The sequence below is a fragment of the Empidonax traillii genome, unplaced genomic scaffold (genome assembly GCF_003031625.1).
Source record: "Empidonax traillii isolate 1590-97213 ecotype Southwest subspecies unplaced genomic scaffold, ASM303162v1 scaffold498:size1131258, whole genome shotgun sequence".
Lineage (NCBI taxonomy): Eukaryota > Metazoa > Chordata > Aves > Passeriformes > Tyrannidae > Empidonax > Empidonax traillii.
The window spans coordinates 529,391-547,154 of record NW_020955691.1 but is presented as its reverse complement, the minus strand read 5'-3'; the positions used below and the strand labels follow the sequence as shown (position 1 = coordinate 547,154).

The 17,764-nt window shown below is 41.9% G+C and overlaps 1 protein-coding gene across 3 annotated transcripts in view; it reads left to right on the top strand.

Annotated features, from left to right (window-relative positions):
* RTKN2 (rhotekin 2) overlaps positions 1-4,447 on the top strand; it is a 36,127-nt gene extending 31,680 nt beyond the window's left edge. For all 3 annotated transcript variants that reach the window (XM_027896451.1, XM_027896450.1, XM_027896449.1), the window contains one exon: positions 240-4,447. In XM_027896451.1, the coding sequence (XP_027752252.1) occupies positions 240-793 (554 nt within the window). In that variant the 3' untranslated portion in view covers positions 794-4,447. The remainder of the gene's footprint in view (positions 1-239) is intronic.
* The last annotated feature ends 13,317 nt before the right edge of the window (positions 4,448-17,764 follow it).

Below are 17,764 nucleotides of genomic sequence, written 5' to 3'. Positions count from 1 at the left end.
ACCCTGTTGCCTGAATGCCAGTTGTCACAGAAACAATTCCCTCCTGTCCCCTCACTTCTCTCTGTGAAAGCATATGTAATCTTTTCCTTTTTATCCATTAATACTCCTAAAAATAGTCCAGATTTCACGAGACATTGTTAATACAGTTTTGTATTCTAAGTACTAATAACAAAATAGGTAGTAGTAAAAGCATTGGTAGCGCTTTAATCTGAGTTAATTGCTGTCCCTTAAAATTACAGGCATTGATTCTCCAGTGAAACTTGAGGGCTTAGCTGATATCATACAAAGGAAAATTGAGGAGAGTGATGGTGAGTTCCTTCTTGGCGAGCGAAAAGAGTCTGCATCTGCCCTATGGGCTTCACTCTTTGATGGATCTCATGAGATGACTGTTCAGAAGAACCTGCCTCTGAACCCAAAAGGAGATACTACCAGTCCTAGTGACAGCAGAGGAAAGAAAAGAAGAGCTCCACCTCCACCCTCTGATAAGTCACCATACAGTGCAAAAGCACAGGTGAACACAGAGCAACTGGGCAAAGAAAACTGGGGGAAGCCTGACCACACATCTGCCAGTAGTTCTTCCCTTGAGTCAGTGTTGGCCACGAAAATGCAGCAGCTGCAGGCACCTGTTGCTGCTCCTCGCAAAATCGGTCCTTGTAGAAAAAGCAGTTTAGCTGGTCAGGGGAATCCCATTTCTGTGGTTAGCAAGACCAGGTCTGAAACCAAACCAGTACCAACCCCTAGACAGAAAGGCATTACAGAACTGCTAGACCCTAGGTCTTGGTTGCAGCCATAGATGACATAATTAACTTAGAGTCCTTGGAATTTAAAGTTTCTCAGCCTTCTACTAATACTCTTCAGTAAAAATAGATTTTAGCATATAGCTTTTATGTATTGAGGCTACAGCGTTTTTCTATTTGTCAGGGCATTACCAATAGCTGAAGTCTCAACTGTACTCATTAGCACTCACATCTAAATAATTGCACTAGAACAGGGGGAATTCTCTCTATCAGGAGTAACGGTGCTATTTAGGAAAACAATGGTTTGGTACTTTCCTCTTGAAGAACCAGCAGTGTTCAGGGTAACTTCAGCATCCCCACAGCACAAGTCTTACCAGTGCCTTCTACCAGTCCCCCAGCTTAGCCCATCCACAGCTCCTGAGACTACTTCAAGTGGGATTTCACACACATTCAGCACAGATCTTGCAAAGCTGATTTTCTTGGGCTCCACACTTGGCTTCACCTAAAATATCCTTATCTCTCCCTCATTGTTTGGGAACCGCTGCTTATATGGTAATCTACCATGAAAAGTTACTGTGCTGTTCTGAGCACTCTGTACGAATTTCTGAAGCAGTTCTATCAATTATTGTGGGATTTCCCGAGTTCTTGCTGGTTCATGTGCTTTCCAAATGGGCAAGGGTTATCTGTCTACGAGCAAGGATATGATCCATCACTGCTGCTTATTTCAGACTAGCACTGTTTAAAAGCAGTGCTGTGTATGAGCACTCAGGATTTCATCTCATGGTTGCTTTTCCTGATCAGTGTGGCTCAGTAACACCGCTTCTCCTTTGTGGAGCCCCTCAGCTGTTCCTGGTAGGGAGCTGGTTTGTAAACATGGCAACATTACTGGTAAACAAACAGGGATTTTCATCACTTGTTCTTTCTGCAACAGCACGGAATAAATACCTCAGGTGAAAATACTGAAACGGTGATATTCTTCCATCATGGTTTCTGTTAGAAGCATAGGTTGTCAGGGTTCCTGTGGCACCTGCAAAACATCTATTGCATACGGAAGAGCTGTGTTCTCCTGCATCCACAGCTTAAATACCTAACCCTTTCCTTGGCTTATACCTTTATCTCAGATGCTGGAACTCATCCAAGAGCAAAGGTCTGCTTGCAGTTCTCTCTCTAGAGCCTTGGTACTCAAACCTGTCTTGAGAGGGTCATATCAGCAACTGTATACTTACAGTTCATTAGTTATTCTTTTTTTCTGAAGCGTGGATGGCTTTGGGAGTTCTACCATTTCTCCAGAAGGCAGTGTGGGCATGGTTGGTTGGTTTATTTTATCTATTTTTTTGTCTTCTTTTGAGCTCTTGGCTGCACAGCTGTGAAGGTATCTGCTGAATTCCCCCGGTAGTTCATTGGCTATTTGGGATGGGGCTTGAGAGGCAGGTTTCATTTACAAATCCTTCTGCGGGATTAGAGCCCTTTGTTTCTAGAATGTCCTTGTTCATTCTTCATTTAATCACATTCCATTTCCCTCTGAAACAACCATAATCATTCTTACAATAAATCATGCTGTTACTTAAGTGGATGGTTTGTGAATGGTTTATAAATAGGGACAGAAAAACTGAAGAATAACTACATGATTATGTAAATCAGGCAGTTGACTAAGTGGACTGTACAACTCTGAACAAGGAATAGGAAAATAAATGGGGGGGAAGCATATTTTCCAAAATGCAGCTTATTTAGCTTTAAATCTAGTCTTCAATGTTGCTGTGCTCTGAAAGAAAAAATACCTTTTTCTTGGTAACCCTCTTCCATTTAGTGGTTATATTTAAAAATAAATTTCATAAATATATAAGGCAAAAAGGCACCATAATGAGGATTTATTTTTAAATTCAACAGGCCATTGAATTTCAACGAGCAGTTTCTCTATTAAATTCAGTGGCTTTGTTTTGAACTGAGCATACATATTTTAGCAAGGCATTTAATATTAATTTGAAGTCTTCAAGTGATGAGAATTCAGTCATACCTCCTGTTGCAATAGTTAATTACCCCAGGTACATTTTTCACTTGATTTTCTATTTGCATTTCTAGCTCCACCTTAAGTTATTTTGGTCTTTTTATGCATTTGATTGCTTATATTGATCTCTGTAGTATCAGCTTTTCTAATTGCTTGTGTGTAGCTGTAAATCATGATTATGTCCCTTTTAACCTTTTCTCTGATGAGACGTACTGAATTCCTTAACTTTCTTGTGGCAGTGAATGTTATCCAAGACTAATTAATCTTCACGTTCTTCTCTGTACTTCTCGTGTATAGAAATAGTTTTAAGGGTGACATCTGAATGAGATGCCACATGTCAATAGAGATCCATCAGGACTGTATAGAGACACAACGTCATCCTCTTACTCTGATGAATATCTTCCTCTCCTCTTTCCTCAAAAATTGCATTATGCTTTTTTTTTGTGGAAGCATTGCCTTGGATGCTGAGTTTTATGGCTCAAGGCTTCTTCAGAGTCTTCCTCAAGAATGCGGTACATCATCCTCTTATTATCCTACCTTATATTTTCTTAGAAATACACACTGTATTTTACCAGCATTAAAATACTGCTTATGAAGTGATCCAGATTGCTCTGTGTAAGTGACCTGTCCTCGTTCTTTACTACTCCAGCAGTCTGCATGTCCTTTGCAAATTTATTGCAAGTGATTTTTACAGTTTCTTCCAGATCATTGATTTTTAAAATTGAATGCAAGGCAAGGTTTGTAGAGAGAGGTGATAAGTTTTTATTACATCAGTGACATGGATAGGGGGGTGGGGAAAAGCAAACAGACAGGCCATGGAGTTGCTTTTATCCCAGAGCCTTTAAAAAATTGAGTAAGAAGGAAAACAGCTATACTTGTTGCTGAATCCCTATTAATACTGTATTTTGAAATTAATTTTCTGTCTTCAGCATATTGATTTGATCTAGTACTGATATTTTAAAGCAAATTACATGTTCACATGTTCAGTAGGTGACTTAGGGTTCTTGTGGGTAACACTACAGTGCAGGTGTCTTTGCAAGCCAAGCTTACTATATCGAAGAGTGAAATGCAACCTGTTGCTCAAGACCTGTTCTCCATGACGTTGTGTTTATTTATATTTTATATCTATCCTTAAGTTGGGCTCATGTGGGCTAGTTCATGATATTGCTGTGATCACCACTAAACAAACTAGGCTATTAATTACCCTGATCATCCTGCTTCAGAACTATATAATCCCTATTATGAAGCAACAGTTGACTTCAGGTTTCAGAATTTATTGTTGCTGACTTAGTCTTCCTTTTGTTTTTCCCCCCTTCTTATTGCCATTATTGCCTTTGCATTTTCAATTAAGCAAGATGGTTTAACTGATAAAACCTGTAGGCTACCAGCCAACCCAGGTCTTAGCTGCACAGTAAAGTCAGTTTTAGGAAATACATTTGTACTCAGCTTTTGTCTATGCAAGAGAACGTAAATATTAGTAATAAAAGAGGAGCACAATTTTAGGAATATAATTAGAGGATACAGCTGTGAGGAAAGTTTATGGGTTTTGTCTTTTCCATATAGTTTCAAATTGTAATACTTTACTACTGGTACTGGTCCCTTATTATTGCATAGATTTCTTCAGAAATTAGAACTATCCCTTTGTGTTTTTTCACAAGTTTTCCTGACCATAGTGAGGATGAATATTCAAAACAGGCATTAAGACCAGTAAGTTGCTTGTGCCCAGCACTCTGTGAGGAGGAAGCCAGGTCTGTGGTACAGCGTTGTTTTAGATTTGACACTGACTCAGGTCCCAGGCTGTGAGGTTTGAAGGGTGATGGTCACTGAATCCCATCTTTTGGCAGCACATGGAGCTAGGGGACTGCTGGCTTTTGTCCTTCCAAGGAGAAGTGAGGGGAGTCAAGAGGCAGAAGGTGCCTGTTCCTTATGGGAAATGCTACTGCTGGGCAGTGAAAGAGAATGTAACCATTACACCATCTTATCAGCTGCACTCAGTCATGAGGGTGCTTTGATTGCATGACTCAAAATATCAGTGATCAGAACCCAAAAGTCATTTGATAACACATGTAAATGATGCCAAAATAGGAACTACTTCACAAAGGCACAGGAGACATTAGCCAGCCTCCTGTTAGGACAAGGCTTGGAGGACAGCAGGAGACATGTGGCTTCTCCCAGCCCTCGCATCCCATTCCCCTGTGTTCCTATTTGTGCAGGCAAGCTGGAGCGCTGCTGCCTGACAGGAAATTCCATGGAAAACCAGTATTTGTTCAGAGACCCTGAGCCCAGAACACATGGCTCAAGAGACTCAGTGTAGCACAGGGAAGACACTGGTGGCATCTGCTGAACTACACATGGGATGAGGTACTTCTCTGAGGAACATGTCAGGCCTGCTCTGAAAACTGTACTTGCTTGTTGGCTGGTGAAATGAGTTAATGCTGCTTAAAAGCAGAATTAAGTATGGAATTGCTGCCTTGAAGTCGGACAGAGACAGGAGTCAGCCTGAACTCCTCTTTCAGGAAATACAACTTGAAAGTAATTGCTAGTCCAAACTGGAATATAAATTTCACAGAACATGAAAAACTTTTGAAATATTGACTGAACAAAGATTTAATGTGGTAACTTCTTATATTTAGCTAACGTTTTCAGCTGTTTACTTGGTCTTGGAATGGTAGACGGTACCTTTTGTGATTTTAAAGGCATTAGCTTCAAATGTTTACATTTTTACTAGTATTGTGATTTTTTTTCCTATGGTAATAAAACTAATAGTTTTTTTATGGTGGTTTGTACATATTTGGAAATGTTGTCCTAGTATTCTGAGTTGATGTGTAATTAATGCAGATTGCCTTAATAGAAAAATGCAGATTTGGACTCTAATGTATTGTGAAATGTTAGAACAGAAATCTTCCTTTTTATTTTTTTGCTGCTAACATATTTTATTTCTGTAAAACATGTAAGTGAAATTAAAAATGTTTCTAGAATGAAAAGGTTTTGGTGTAGTTTTCTTCAACCTGGAACTACATTAAGCTTTGCTCCAGTGTCTGAACCATGGGTGATGGAAGCTGTAAAATCAGAGAGCTCAGGGGTAGCTACTTTTGCCCTGGGCCTGTTGTTACTGTGCCCCTCTAGGCTTGCACTGGCAACAGCAAACAGAAAACCTCAGTTTTCTGAACTGGAGGAAGGGAGGAAAAACCATTTAACTGGCTGAGCAATGGGTGCTGGCTGCCATGCAGTGTACTCAGCAGATGGATCCCTGTGCGTGTAGGTAAAGTCAGAAACGTTACCTGGGAAGCACTTTGTTTCCACAACATTGTAGTTTTTTAGGTGCTGTCTTACTTCTCTCATGGACTTGCAGGAAAACATGTCGTGAAGCAGATTTACGTAATTCTGTCTGCTTTGTAAGGTGGCTTCATAAATGAGCCACTGGCACTACTGATCCCATCCATTAATTGTTTTTCATTTCACAGGCATTCTTGTGCTGAAGGGGAGCTCCCGTTTGCCTCACTGGCTGGAGCTCAGTGTGGCTTTGCTAATTCAAAGCCAACTGTGCCGCTCAAGTGAAGTGTTCTTTTGGCCCAGTTATAAAATAACTGTAATAAACGTAGAGGGAATTGCTAGATATTTTAATTTTGGGATATTTAACTAATTTAAGAGTTCATAAAAAAGCAAAGTGGGATTCATAATTGCAAGGCAATGCAGATGAGTGATTTAATGAAAATCTTGCTGCAGCTAAAGCTGCTGCAGTTTGCTTTAAGGGATCATGGTAATGTAAGATATGATGATCTTTTCATATAACCATTTGCAAATGGTTAAACTGTAATTGTTCCATTTATGTATTGAATACAGAAAAAAAGAGTTTGTGAGACATCAAAATAAATTGCTTTTCATGAGGAAAGAACAATCTTTCAAGATTTTTTATATCAAGATAGCTTTTCAAATGTTCTTTATGTACCTCCCCAAAGGGAGAAAAATTATAAATCTAGTGAAGTGTCTTTTATTCCGTTAAGGCTTTTCTTCACAGTTCTTTAAACTTCTTGCAAAATAGTTACAAAAGAATACTGTTTATTATATACATTGTCTCACATGAAGGTTTTATTTTCGCTCTTGTCCAGTGTCAGAAGGTAACACAGGAATACCTGCAGAATGAAGTTGTAGAGTTGTTTCATACATAGAGCGCTTCTTCCCAGCCCTTAGTAATTACAGGCTCTTTTATATGCAGATGTGGGAAGCCTTTTAGTCTGTCAAAGTTTCACTGTATGTCTCTGCCTGGACATGAATTCATAGTAGCAGTTAAAAGTAAAAAACTGTATTTTTTAATTTACCTAAATTTTGGCATCACTGTTGCCTCATAGCACTTGCAGTTTGATGATATGCCACGAGAGTTTTCTTTCCAAACTTTAAAGTTTGTACATTTTCTTTTGCTGAAAGGGAAAAGGTCAGCATTTGTCATCACATTCCTTTTTTTTTTTTTTTTTTTTTTGGTCACTGGCCATAAAGGTGGTTCCAAAACACAAATACCTACTTAAGTTTTTTCACCCTGAAGGCACAGTCCCAGTCTCTTCCATCTTTTTTTGATTATATTTTCCATTTTCTAATTAGTGTCTGTTTCAAAATCCCACATGTATTTTGACAATATCTTTCTTGAATTGGGCGCCCAGAGCTGAACATGCACTGCTCGCTCAGGGGAACCCTTGATTTACAAGAACAGAATGTGTTCATTAGTATTGTCTGGTTTAGCTGCTCATTCTGTGTTAGTGAAAACCAAACAAATATTTCTGTCGCTCTGTGGCTGGAATGGTCTGCGCTTAAATAAAGATCTAACTTGGGAAAGAAAAGAAGATCTTAGCGCTGTTACGGTGAGCTTAACATCTCCCTTACAAATTTTTCAATAGCAGGAAAAATTGTTCTGGCTGCATGGCTGGCACGAGCGAGCTGCTTTGTCCTCCCAGCATTTGTTTTTCAGATGGCAGCAGCTGCTTTACTTCCTCCGGTTTTGAGTGATCATCACTCTTCAGTCCCTCACGTCTGTACGCGAGGGTTGAGAGCTTTTGAAATAAACTGAGAGCAATTTAACTGACCTCCCCACGATGTGGATGGATCAGCTGCGGTGCCAGTTGCCGAGGTACTGAGCTGACAGATTCTCAGCCTGTGCATTTGGCTTTTGAGAAAACTGAAGGCCTGTGGCAACTTTGCCTTTCCTCTGAACCCCGACTTAGTGACTGGACCGAGAGGATGAGGCTGCTCTTCTCACCACTGTAGCTTTGTCACACGGCACGGACCACTTGATGTGGAAGAAACTTTGCTCAAAGGTTAGTAGAGTCTAAAATTTTATTAACTAAATGGAAAGCCTTTTATTAAGGACAAATCCTAATAATGGTATTCCATGCACAGTTCCAGGTTAAATTGGATTTATTATACCATGCCCTAATCTATCAGGATTTTTCTATTATTTTAATAAGAGTTCATTTGTGTGTCTAATAATACATCACATTTTACTCATGACCTCATTAGAAAGTTTCTTAAATATTTGCTCGATCATTACCCTACAGTAAGGAAGGATAAAGGTCTGCTGTCTTGGGAACACCTCAGTTTTATCCCAGCTCATGCAATGGCCACTTGAGCCTACAGACTGATGCACACTCTTCCATTCATTCACTTAAAATAATTGTATAATTCCTTAGCAAGTAAAGTTAGTGATTTCCAAGCATTAATGCATAACCTGCTATTTACATTTTTCATAAGGATAAACCAGAACATATTGGTCTCCTGCTACTCTAAAACTTGCTTTAGTGATTAATATAAATTTCAGCAACTATTTGTTTACTTGCATTTTTCGACATTTCCTTCACCAGGGCAAATTCTGTGAACCATACCTGCAAAAAGAAAAAAAAAAAAAAGGAAAAGATAGAGCCAATTATTTAGTTAGGCTCCATCTGTCTCATGTTGAAGCATTAAAGAGAGCCAAGGGGTTGCTGCAGAAACAATTATTTGAATCAGGGTACATAGCTACAAGTGTATAAATTCAGTTTGGGCTCCTGCTGATATTAAACAAGAGTCAGTGCAGGGGCCGTGGCTTCTCCGCTCCTCATTTATAGATAGGAACAGTTGTGACAGAAGTTTCCATCACACTTTTTGAGACATTAGTCCTTAGCGGTGCTGGATTTGGCAAAACAGTGCAATGTTCATGACTGTGACCTAAATACCGCCATCCTCACAGACCTTCTGAATTGGGGGCGTGCAGGAAAGGAAAAAGAATTCTAGTTCTCCCCATTTCTAGAGAGGTGATGCTAGCAAAGCTACTTTTAGGGTAAGAACAAGGCAGTTTTGAACTGTTACAAGCGTGATGTGACCCCCAGAATCTCAATTAGGATGTTTTCTGAGAAGCCACTTGACGTTATCGCTGCCCTTCAGCTTACTGTGCAAACTTTTCAGCTTTCTATAGTGACATAATATTCAGAGATGATATTATTTAGTCTTGTACTACACTTTTGAAGCCCCTTACTACAGAGAGTTTTGAACCTTTAAGCTCTCCTTCCCTTTTCAATGTCACTGTAGGAATTAGTCTTATCTGTCAGGAACATATTTAATCTCAACTGACTTGCAAGACACGTGGGGTTACAGTGGCTGAAAGAAGAAAGTGTGGCTTGGGTTTGGCCAGTGCATTGCAGGCTGGGACTTGTCCATGGAGAAGAGTTTGGGGAAGCAGAGTTTAGGACTGCCTCCTGTGAAACACTCTAGTCCTCCTCATGCTATTGAAGGAGCAGCAGTCACAGACAAGGAAGGTGGAGAGATAAGAAACCCCTTTCCAACTGACATCTTCAGTACCTGCCTCAAGTTTTAGCAGTGATCCCACTATTGTCTACAAGGCTCTAGTCCCAACAGAGCACCAGTTTGCACACCTGAGATGCAAACTCTGCTGATGCCACCCAGGATACGTGTCAGGGAGCACTGGCATTGCTGCCTTTCCCCAGTACCACAGCACACCAAGACACTTCTGCCCAGCCAGCTCCAGAGCTGAAATCCCAACATGCATTTTAACCCACTCCAGTGCAGTTGTCACAGGGAGAAAGTTTTAAAGTGTTTTATAATGATTAAGCCTCGGAGTACCCTTTGGGTTAATATTTGTATGTCAGGAGAAGTCATCAGCAGAGGTTACATGTATGAAATATCCATGTGTCAGCCTTTATAGACCTGATCGTGCTCAGGTTTGTTTGCCCTTTTAGCAGCATCCTGATCCTATAATCAAATTATATGTATAAGTTCTGGTTTTGATAAACTAAAACTCAAAAGAACAAGCAAGCAAATGAGCTTTTCCACGGCCGCCTCCTCTGCTGAGTGCAGTGTTTCCAGGTCCTCATCCAGAGCTCCCTGGAGCAGGGCTCCAGCTTACAGAGCCACAGTCCCTCCTGGCATTCTCATTCATGCATTCTGTCAAACAGCATTTTCTTTGATTTTTTTATCAAGATCTTCTTGACTGAGATCTTCAAAGCAATTAATTCAGTGCTCCATGATTGCAGCTGCTGAATAATTGTTTGTTAGAGTGTTTTCTTTCCCAGGCAAGAGATGTAAAATAGTTGCTCCCCTCAATAAACAAGTTGTCAAATGTGATTAGTTAATGGACCTGTAATCATGCAATAGCATAAAGGTAAGGATTTGGTAAGTGTGATGTGAAAATGCATATTTAAATTAAAGCTATAGGGGAACATTTTCCCATAGGAACTCTTTCTATCGATGCTGCAATAGATTATTTACCATTCATAATGATTAACTGTAGATCATTATTAAAGAAAACAAGAGATTAGTCATCAAGCATTTCAAATTAAAGATACATTGATTGTTTGAGTTACTTTTAGGTCTGGTGGGAGTCCAGGTCCCCATGCCTGAGCTGGCCTTCCCATATAAGAACTGATATGCAGAATTAAAAGTCTTTTAAAATTAAGGTCAAAAATTTACTGGCCAGTATAAGCTCTGAGAGCCTGAAATGTGATCCTATATTCCTAGTCACCAGCCCTGTAATTTGTCAGACTTGGTCAGACACATGTTAAGAAGCAGAAATGCAGCACCCAGGCTCGTCGCTTCATGAGGCAGAGGGAACACTTTTTTTTGACAAGTGAACGCTAAATTCCAACCTAAATGCACTTAGAGCAAATGTGTATTATAGCTAAAAAATCTAATTAGCTCATTTTCATCTCTAAATGATAAATCTACTTTTCTGCCAGCCCTTCAGAAGAAATCTGAGACAATCCTGCAGTGGCATCTGTGGAAAGCCAAAGCCCTGTGCAAAGGAATTTTGCAAGGCTGAGGGTTTTTCCTTCCCCCTTCCCTTGGGAAATGTACATTCAACGGTATCATTTCCTAAAAGAGTTTTCCTTGACAGACAAAGCAAATACTTCTATTTTTTGGTTTTGTTAAAAGCTGTATCTATTATAGAAATTTAATTCTTCATTTGGGAATTACAAACACTAATACAATAATAATAGTTGTTGGTTACCACGCGCTAATTTCAGGCTATTGCAGGCAGCTGCCTTCTGCTTTCTGTGCAATCTCTTAGCATTAGGTTCCAATATAAAATGAAATTACTCTGAACTGTCTGCCAAATATGACTATTCTTTTAAAATCAAGTAGCTGTTACTTACATTATGTAATAGCAACTGGGGTAATTTAATTACTAAGTCATGTATGAAAAACAAGACTTCAGCTTGCAACCTTCAGGTAATTAACCACCTAACTACTATTAAAAAGAAAATAATCAGGGCACACAATGCTGGGCCGGTGGACCTGTCAAGGCCACTGCAGTGGTGATGTGCTGCGTGGTTGGAGGCTGTGGGGTCATTGCTGCTTGTGGCCCAAACCTGCTGTGTTTTTGTTTGCTTTTTGGAGGACAAGAGAGGCAGAGCTTTCATGAGCTCAGCAGGGAGCATCTCCTCTGATGCCTGCAGGACGAGACCCCTGTGCGCTGCCAGGCCCCCCACTCGAGGCACACGTACTGTGAAGGCACCAATTCAGGAGGGGGCTGATGCTCCCCTGGTCCCCAGAGCTGCAGTGGGAGGGGCGCCGGGGTCCTCACCCCAGGGCTGGCTGCGGTTCATGGGCTCCCTTGCAGCCTTGCAGGGCTCCAGCTTCATGCTCCTTCCTTGATGTTTTTCACAAGATGAGCATTTGACCAGGACTACCAGGTATGTGCTAGTAAAGCAGGTTTATAAGTAAAACTATTTGCTAAGAATATTCCTCTTTGCCAACCCAAAATCCTAGTACTGAGGGCAGATGGCTTTAAAAACAGTAATGGAATATTATTTGTATATTGACATTTTGGTTGTTCAGTCCGGTAAGTCAAACTTCAGGGGCTTTTCTCCTCCAAGGCTCTTTCGCCATGAAAGTTGAGCCCCATGAATAAGGTGGTTTTAGACACATCTCCACAATTTTACCTGGTTAAAGCAAACCTGCTCTGCTTCAGTGTTGGCGCAGTTGCAACTTTACCCCATGGTTTTTCTCCAACATCCCTCCAGCCTCATTTCCTCTGTAGGTTACTTCAGGGGCTGTCCCACTCTTCTTCTCCCTCTTGGATGGCTCCTGGTGTCACAGTGGGCTCCTCTGATTTCCCCTTCTTCCCCCCTACATCTCTGCTTTTCCTGGTGTAGCAACTAAGGACAGTGGTTTCCTAAGAGACTGTTTTAAGGTACTGGACCTTTTAGAAGTGATTAAAGAGCCAAAGGGTAGATCATACACATGAAGCCATGGTTGACTGCAGGACTGCAGCAGCTGGAGCATGACATAGATGGCCAAATGTCATGAAGCTCTCACAATGGTATCCGCCGAGCTGGTGAGGCTGACGTTAGGACCAGATTACTCCTTTGCATAGCTGTATTGCTCACAAAGAGCATCCAAGCTTTCCTGGAAGGCTACATGCTGGATTGAGTGGCTGCATCCCTTCTTTGCCCACACGTTGCTCGAGAGCCACCCTCATCCTTGTTAGTATGCAGCTGGTGCGGTTCACTGGCTCTGCCAAGCAGAGCTTTTTAATTCTCCCTCGCTGGAGAGAGGAACTTCTGAACGAGAGAATGATTAATGGGGGGAGAAGAAAAAAAAAAGCAAACAAAATTAAAAAAGGAATAATAAAAACCCTCAATGAAAGTGAAACGATCAAGATTTATGAGAATTCTATGAATTCCTAGCAGACTGTTCAAAGCAGGGTTGCGTAAGCCGCAGCACACCGCACTCGGCACATCCATTAATGAGAATGGCCGTGTTTACGCTTTCATTTACACCGCCTCCACGCCCGCAGGCTCCAAGCAAGGCTTGTTCACACACGTAAGGAGAAAACAGAAAGCCAGGCCTGCGTAACTCGGGACCAGCTGGAAGGTTTTTGGCTGCGAAGGGTGGGTCCTGCCGGCAGCACAGCTTGGAGGGGCAGCGCAGGGCAGCAGCGCCCGGCGCGGGGACAGCCAGGGAGGGGGAACGCGTACCAGGCATAGAGGGAAGTCTGGTTTTTCACAACTCCAGGAACACGGTATTTGGGCAAATCCAAGTTTTTCTGGGAAGGTTAACCAGCTCGCAGTCAGCAGTGTTCACCTCTCACCCTGGAGAGGATTGTCAGGCACTTGTTCTCGTTTCATTCCCTTCCTGGTTTTGAAGGAAATTAAGTGCTGCTGGTCAGCTTTCTCACCGTGGCTGGGGACAGGTGGTCTTCCCTTGCTCCTGCAGCAGTGAGCACAAGCCAAATTGCAGTGAGGATGCCTCCAAGCTGTCTGAAATTCGAAATCATTGGAGTACATATACCCTCACAGGCCTTTTTTTCTGGAGAGAGTCTGGCAGAGAAGAGTATCAGGGGTGAGAATTTGCAGTGAATTGTCCCCATATGAAATACTGAACGTGAGTAATATCCCTCCTCTCTCCAGCAAGTAGTCTCCCCACCACTGAGTTCTCTAACACAAGGGGGTTACACACCTGGCTGACTTGGGTGGTACAAGCTGGCAGAAGCCCGGTCACTGCAAAGCACGGCTCTTACATAATCGTGTTTTTGGGCACCTTGAGCTCACGTTTGCTCAACGTGGATCACAGAAGCTCTCCTGTGTGACATGTTGCAGGATAACTGGCAGAAGAGTTGGTTGTAATTGGAAGAGACAGGCTCAGATGATATCTGCGCAAGGAAGGTCTCAGCTTGTGAACAGAGGTCACACCTGAACTCAGAAGAGCTGAGGTGTGCAGCATGGTCACTCTCCTCGGTGCAACTACCAGTTGCAAACCTTTCTGAACAGGTTCAAAAGCAAAATCAAAATGTTACAAGTTAGTATGATCTGAAATAGAGTGTTTAAGAAGCTGCCACTCCAGTTACAGAATATAATTCAGGGGCTGTGGAGAGGAGAGGTGGAGGAACAGATACTTTATGTCCATACTCATTCCAGATAATAATTAACCATTAATTTGAGGCTTAAATTTTAAGGTATTTGTCCTGTCTATTGTGTGCACACGTGTATGCGTAAGTTTTAACACTGCCAGCAGCCTATTAATGCACACACTGTAGGACCCCAGGCAGCTGGGCTTGTAAAATATGACACCCAACTTCTTCATCTGCCCATTGCTTCTCAGCCAGGTGAACCCAAGAAACTGCATATTCATCCTTTCCCCTCTTCCTGCCTTCTCAACGGGGTAAGGAAAATTTAAAAAAAAAAAAGTCACTCAACCAAGGGACACTGGTACTAATTTGTCAGGTGCATCTTCTGTGCTGATCCATGCACTGCACAGCAGGGAGATGTGCAGTGGTGTCCTGTCCAGCTCTGTACGATCTGGCATGTGGCCATAGCTGAGGTCCTGCAGCCATCATGGCATCATGCACGCTATTGCATTGTTCCAGCAGGTACAGTTTGCTTTCAGGAGGCCCAATTAGCCTGGGCAGAGCTTCTTTTTAAAAAAGTTGGTTTTGGAAAAAAATAGTAAGAATGAAAATTAATAACATATCCAAACCCTGCAACACCAGAGAGGAGCAGCACTGAAGAGTGGGGGTGGCACTGAGCAGGGCAGTGGCAGCAGCAGAGCACAGAGCCCACTGCCACCCCCTCCAGAGATGGAGGAGCCAGTGGGTTTCTAATCCAAGTAACCTTATTGCTTTTTTTGAAGTATCCAGCATGCAGCTGTAATTCCTTTGTGCCTGATCCATATGGAGATGTATCCTAACTCTAATTGTGCGTAGCTCTCTCGACCTTCTCTGGGATTTTCCATACACAGCCTTATAAGGGCCCATCTGAAAAGCTGAATCTGGACTGAGTTGGGAACTGCTGTTCCTTCCATGCTGATTACAGTTCTTTGATCCATGTAATTCCTCTGAATGGAGGAGGACCAATAATCAATAGGTGCTACAGACAAGCTCTTTACTGGGACTCCATCTGAACTTGGATAAATCATTTGATCTCCTTCTGCCTCCATCAATCCCATAGCAAAAGTAGCTTAGCGCTGGCTCTAAATGAAGAACAGATGCTCCTTCTGAGCGCGGCTATCACACACCAGTGAGGGAGAGGGGGATAAACAAACACACCCTCCAAAGCAGCCAGTGGAAAATACAACTGGTGGCTCCCCTCTTGGAGTTGTTCCTCCATCTCCATTAGCAGCCGAAAGCAGAACAGGCAGGGGAAGACAGAGGGACTGTGAGAATAATGGCTGCTTTTTCAAAGTCCCCCATGACCTGGGCAGCCAGTGGCTCAGGGCATGGTGGGTGGAGACTAAGGGGGTGTCAGGGGCTGCTGCTGCACAGGACACAGGAACTCTAAGGGGTGAAAACTGAATGCCTTTCACATCACATTTTAAGTTACCAGGAGCAAAATCCTTTTCCCATTGATATACATAACAACATAATGAAATCCCTGTTTTCCCATTCCTGCTTCAGAGGCCCTTCCTGCCTCTTCTTGTGTACCATTTTTATGTGTTTTTTACCAGTTTGGAAAAGAGTAGCATCTGCAGCTGCCTTGTAGGAGATCTGGTTTGGATCAGAAACCTGTCCACACCAAAACAGATTTGGTTGATGTCACCCAGGTAAACTCATAATGTAGTGATCATAATGTGGTGGTTGTCAGGCTTTATTTATTGCAAGTTTATTTTATATCATATGGGTGGTATTCTGTTGGGCTGCAGTGTAATTCCAGATGGGAAAATGTGATCCATTCTTGTTCATCTCTTGATGGAGTAGTGCCAGCTTCTCATTTTCACATCACATGAAATGGGTTTTTGTCTAATTCAAAAACTACAGTAAATGAAAAGAGAACCATTCAGCAGTTTTTAATGTACACCCCCCACTCCTGCCCTTCAGCAAGGACCAGGATTTTATTGTGTGATTATCACATCCTGAGACAAGATGTCCATGGTGGTAAAGCAGATGGCTGCCCAGCCACAGCACGCGTCAGCAGCCTTTTCTGGTTTTGCTGGTGGGGGACACATTTTGTAAGTATTATAAGATGAAGTGTTGGACGAAACACTTTGCAGAGTCTTTCTCCAAAGGGCCTCTCATGACTATTGAAGGCAGGCTGCTGGATGGGCCACACAGCCACACCTGGCTCCCAGGTCACCCATTGCTTACAACAAAGCGGATACTAACGGTATAGGAAAAGAGGCTACAACTGGAAATCTGGAGTCATCAATAACCTGGAGTTAAAGCCCAAGTGCACGGAGAAGCTGGTATAAAATCACCCTAACCCTCCTGCAAACCACTCTAACTCTGGATATGGATGGGTTATAAGAGCAGGATCCTTGCTGCCACAGACCAAACACCAGAAGGAGGTTCCAGCTTCAAGCTGGAAGAGTTGTTCGTTTGCAGAGACAGAGCAGGATGGACACCACTCGCAGATGGGTGTGGGACTCCAAAGTGCCTGTGTGCAATCCCAGGGCATGGCAAGGGCAGTTGATATAGGAGTGGTGTGTTTCTGTGTGTGCCTGTGTATGGCAATTTGTTTGTTGGTTTCTTCCACATAAATTTTGAAAGTAATAGCGACTAAATAACCTGATAAACAATCCCAGCCACCAGGGACAGAGGAGCAGCAGTCTCAGAGGTAATTATATATTTACATTATATATTTATACAATGAAAGTGTATATATTTATACAAATATAAGCATATAAACCTATAGAGAAAAAATATATTATCCAAACAAGTATACACATCTATATAAATTATTTTGATATATTTATTACTTGTAGTTATATGTTTCTCTATATAAACATGTATTTAACATTTCATTATATATGTTTATAATTATATATTTCTTATTTCCCACTGGCATTATGAAACCCTGCAGGGGAATGGAGGGGTGAGGCAGGTGGTGCCCCGACTCCAGGGAGAGCTGAAGCATGGGAACAACCTCAGAGGCACTGGGGAACCCCCAGGGGAAGAACCACTGGAGGGAAGATGCAAAATAAGCCCTCCATAAGAAACCACCCACTTCAGCCCTGCTGCAACCACCTCTGCCCATTGCTATCTTTGCTCACGTGGTCAAACCCCTGGTGCCTGTTAAGCAGAGAGAAAAAAATAACCTCTTCTCTAAAAATTCACTATCTCAGTGTTTCAGGTAAGCAATGAGAAAAACATCCATTTTATGCCCTCCAAGGAAGTTTCACAGGTAAAACAGAGAACGTTAGCCTGGATATTTTCTGTCCCAGAAGAAAGCAGCCCTCTTCTCTTCATTAATTTTGGGGGGAGAGGATGGGGCGGGGAAGCAGACAGGGATGATAACAGGGACTAGGTGGCAGTTGGGCTGGAGCCATTTCTCCTGCATCACAAGAAATCAAAAGCATCAGAGATTATTTTTGTCCCTTTTTTGTAGGTCACCTTTAATAGAAATGTTAATAATGCTGTTATCTGTATATCTGAAATCTTATATGGTAGCTCTGTAATCCACCGTGTTTATCAGCCTTCTTTAATGTATAATTTAATGCTTGTATAACTATTTTGTTTGGGTATGACCCTCAGAATTACAACTAAAAAAAAAAATCTGTATGCTAGTTAACTACTTTTTATGGAAAGTATTTCTTTCATGTTATTTTA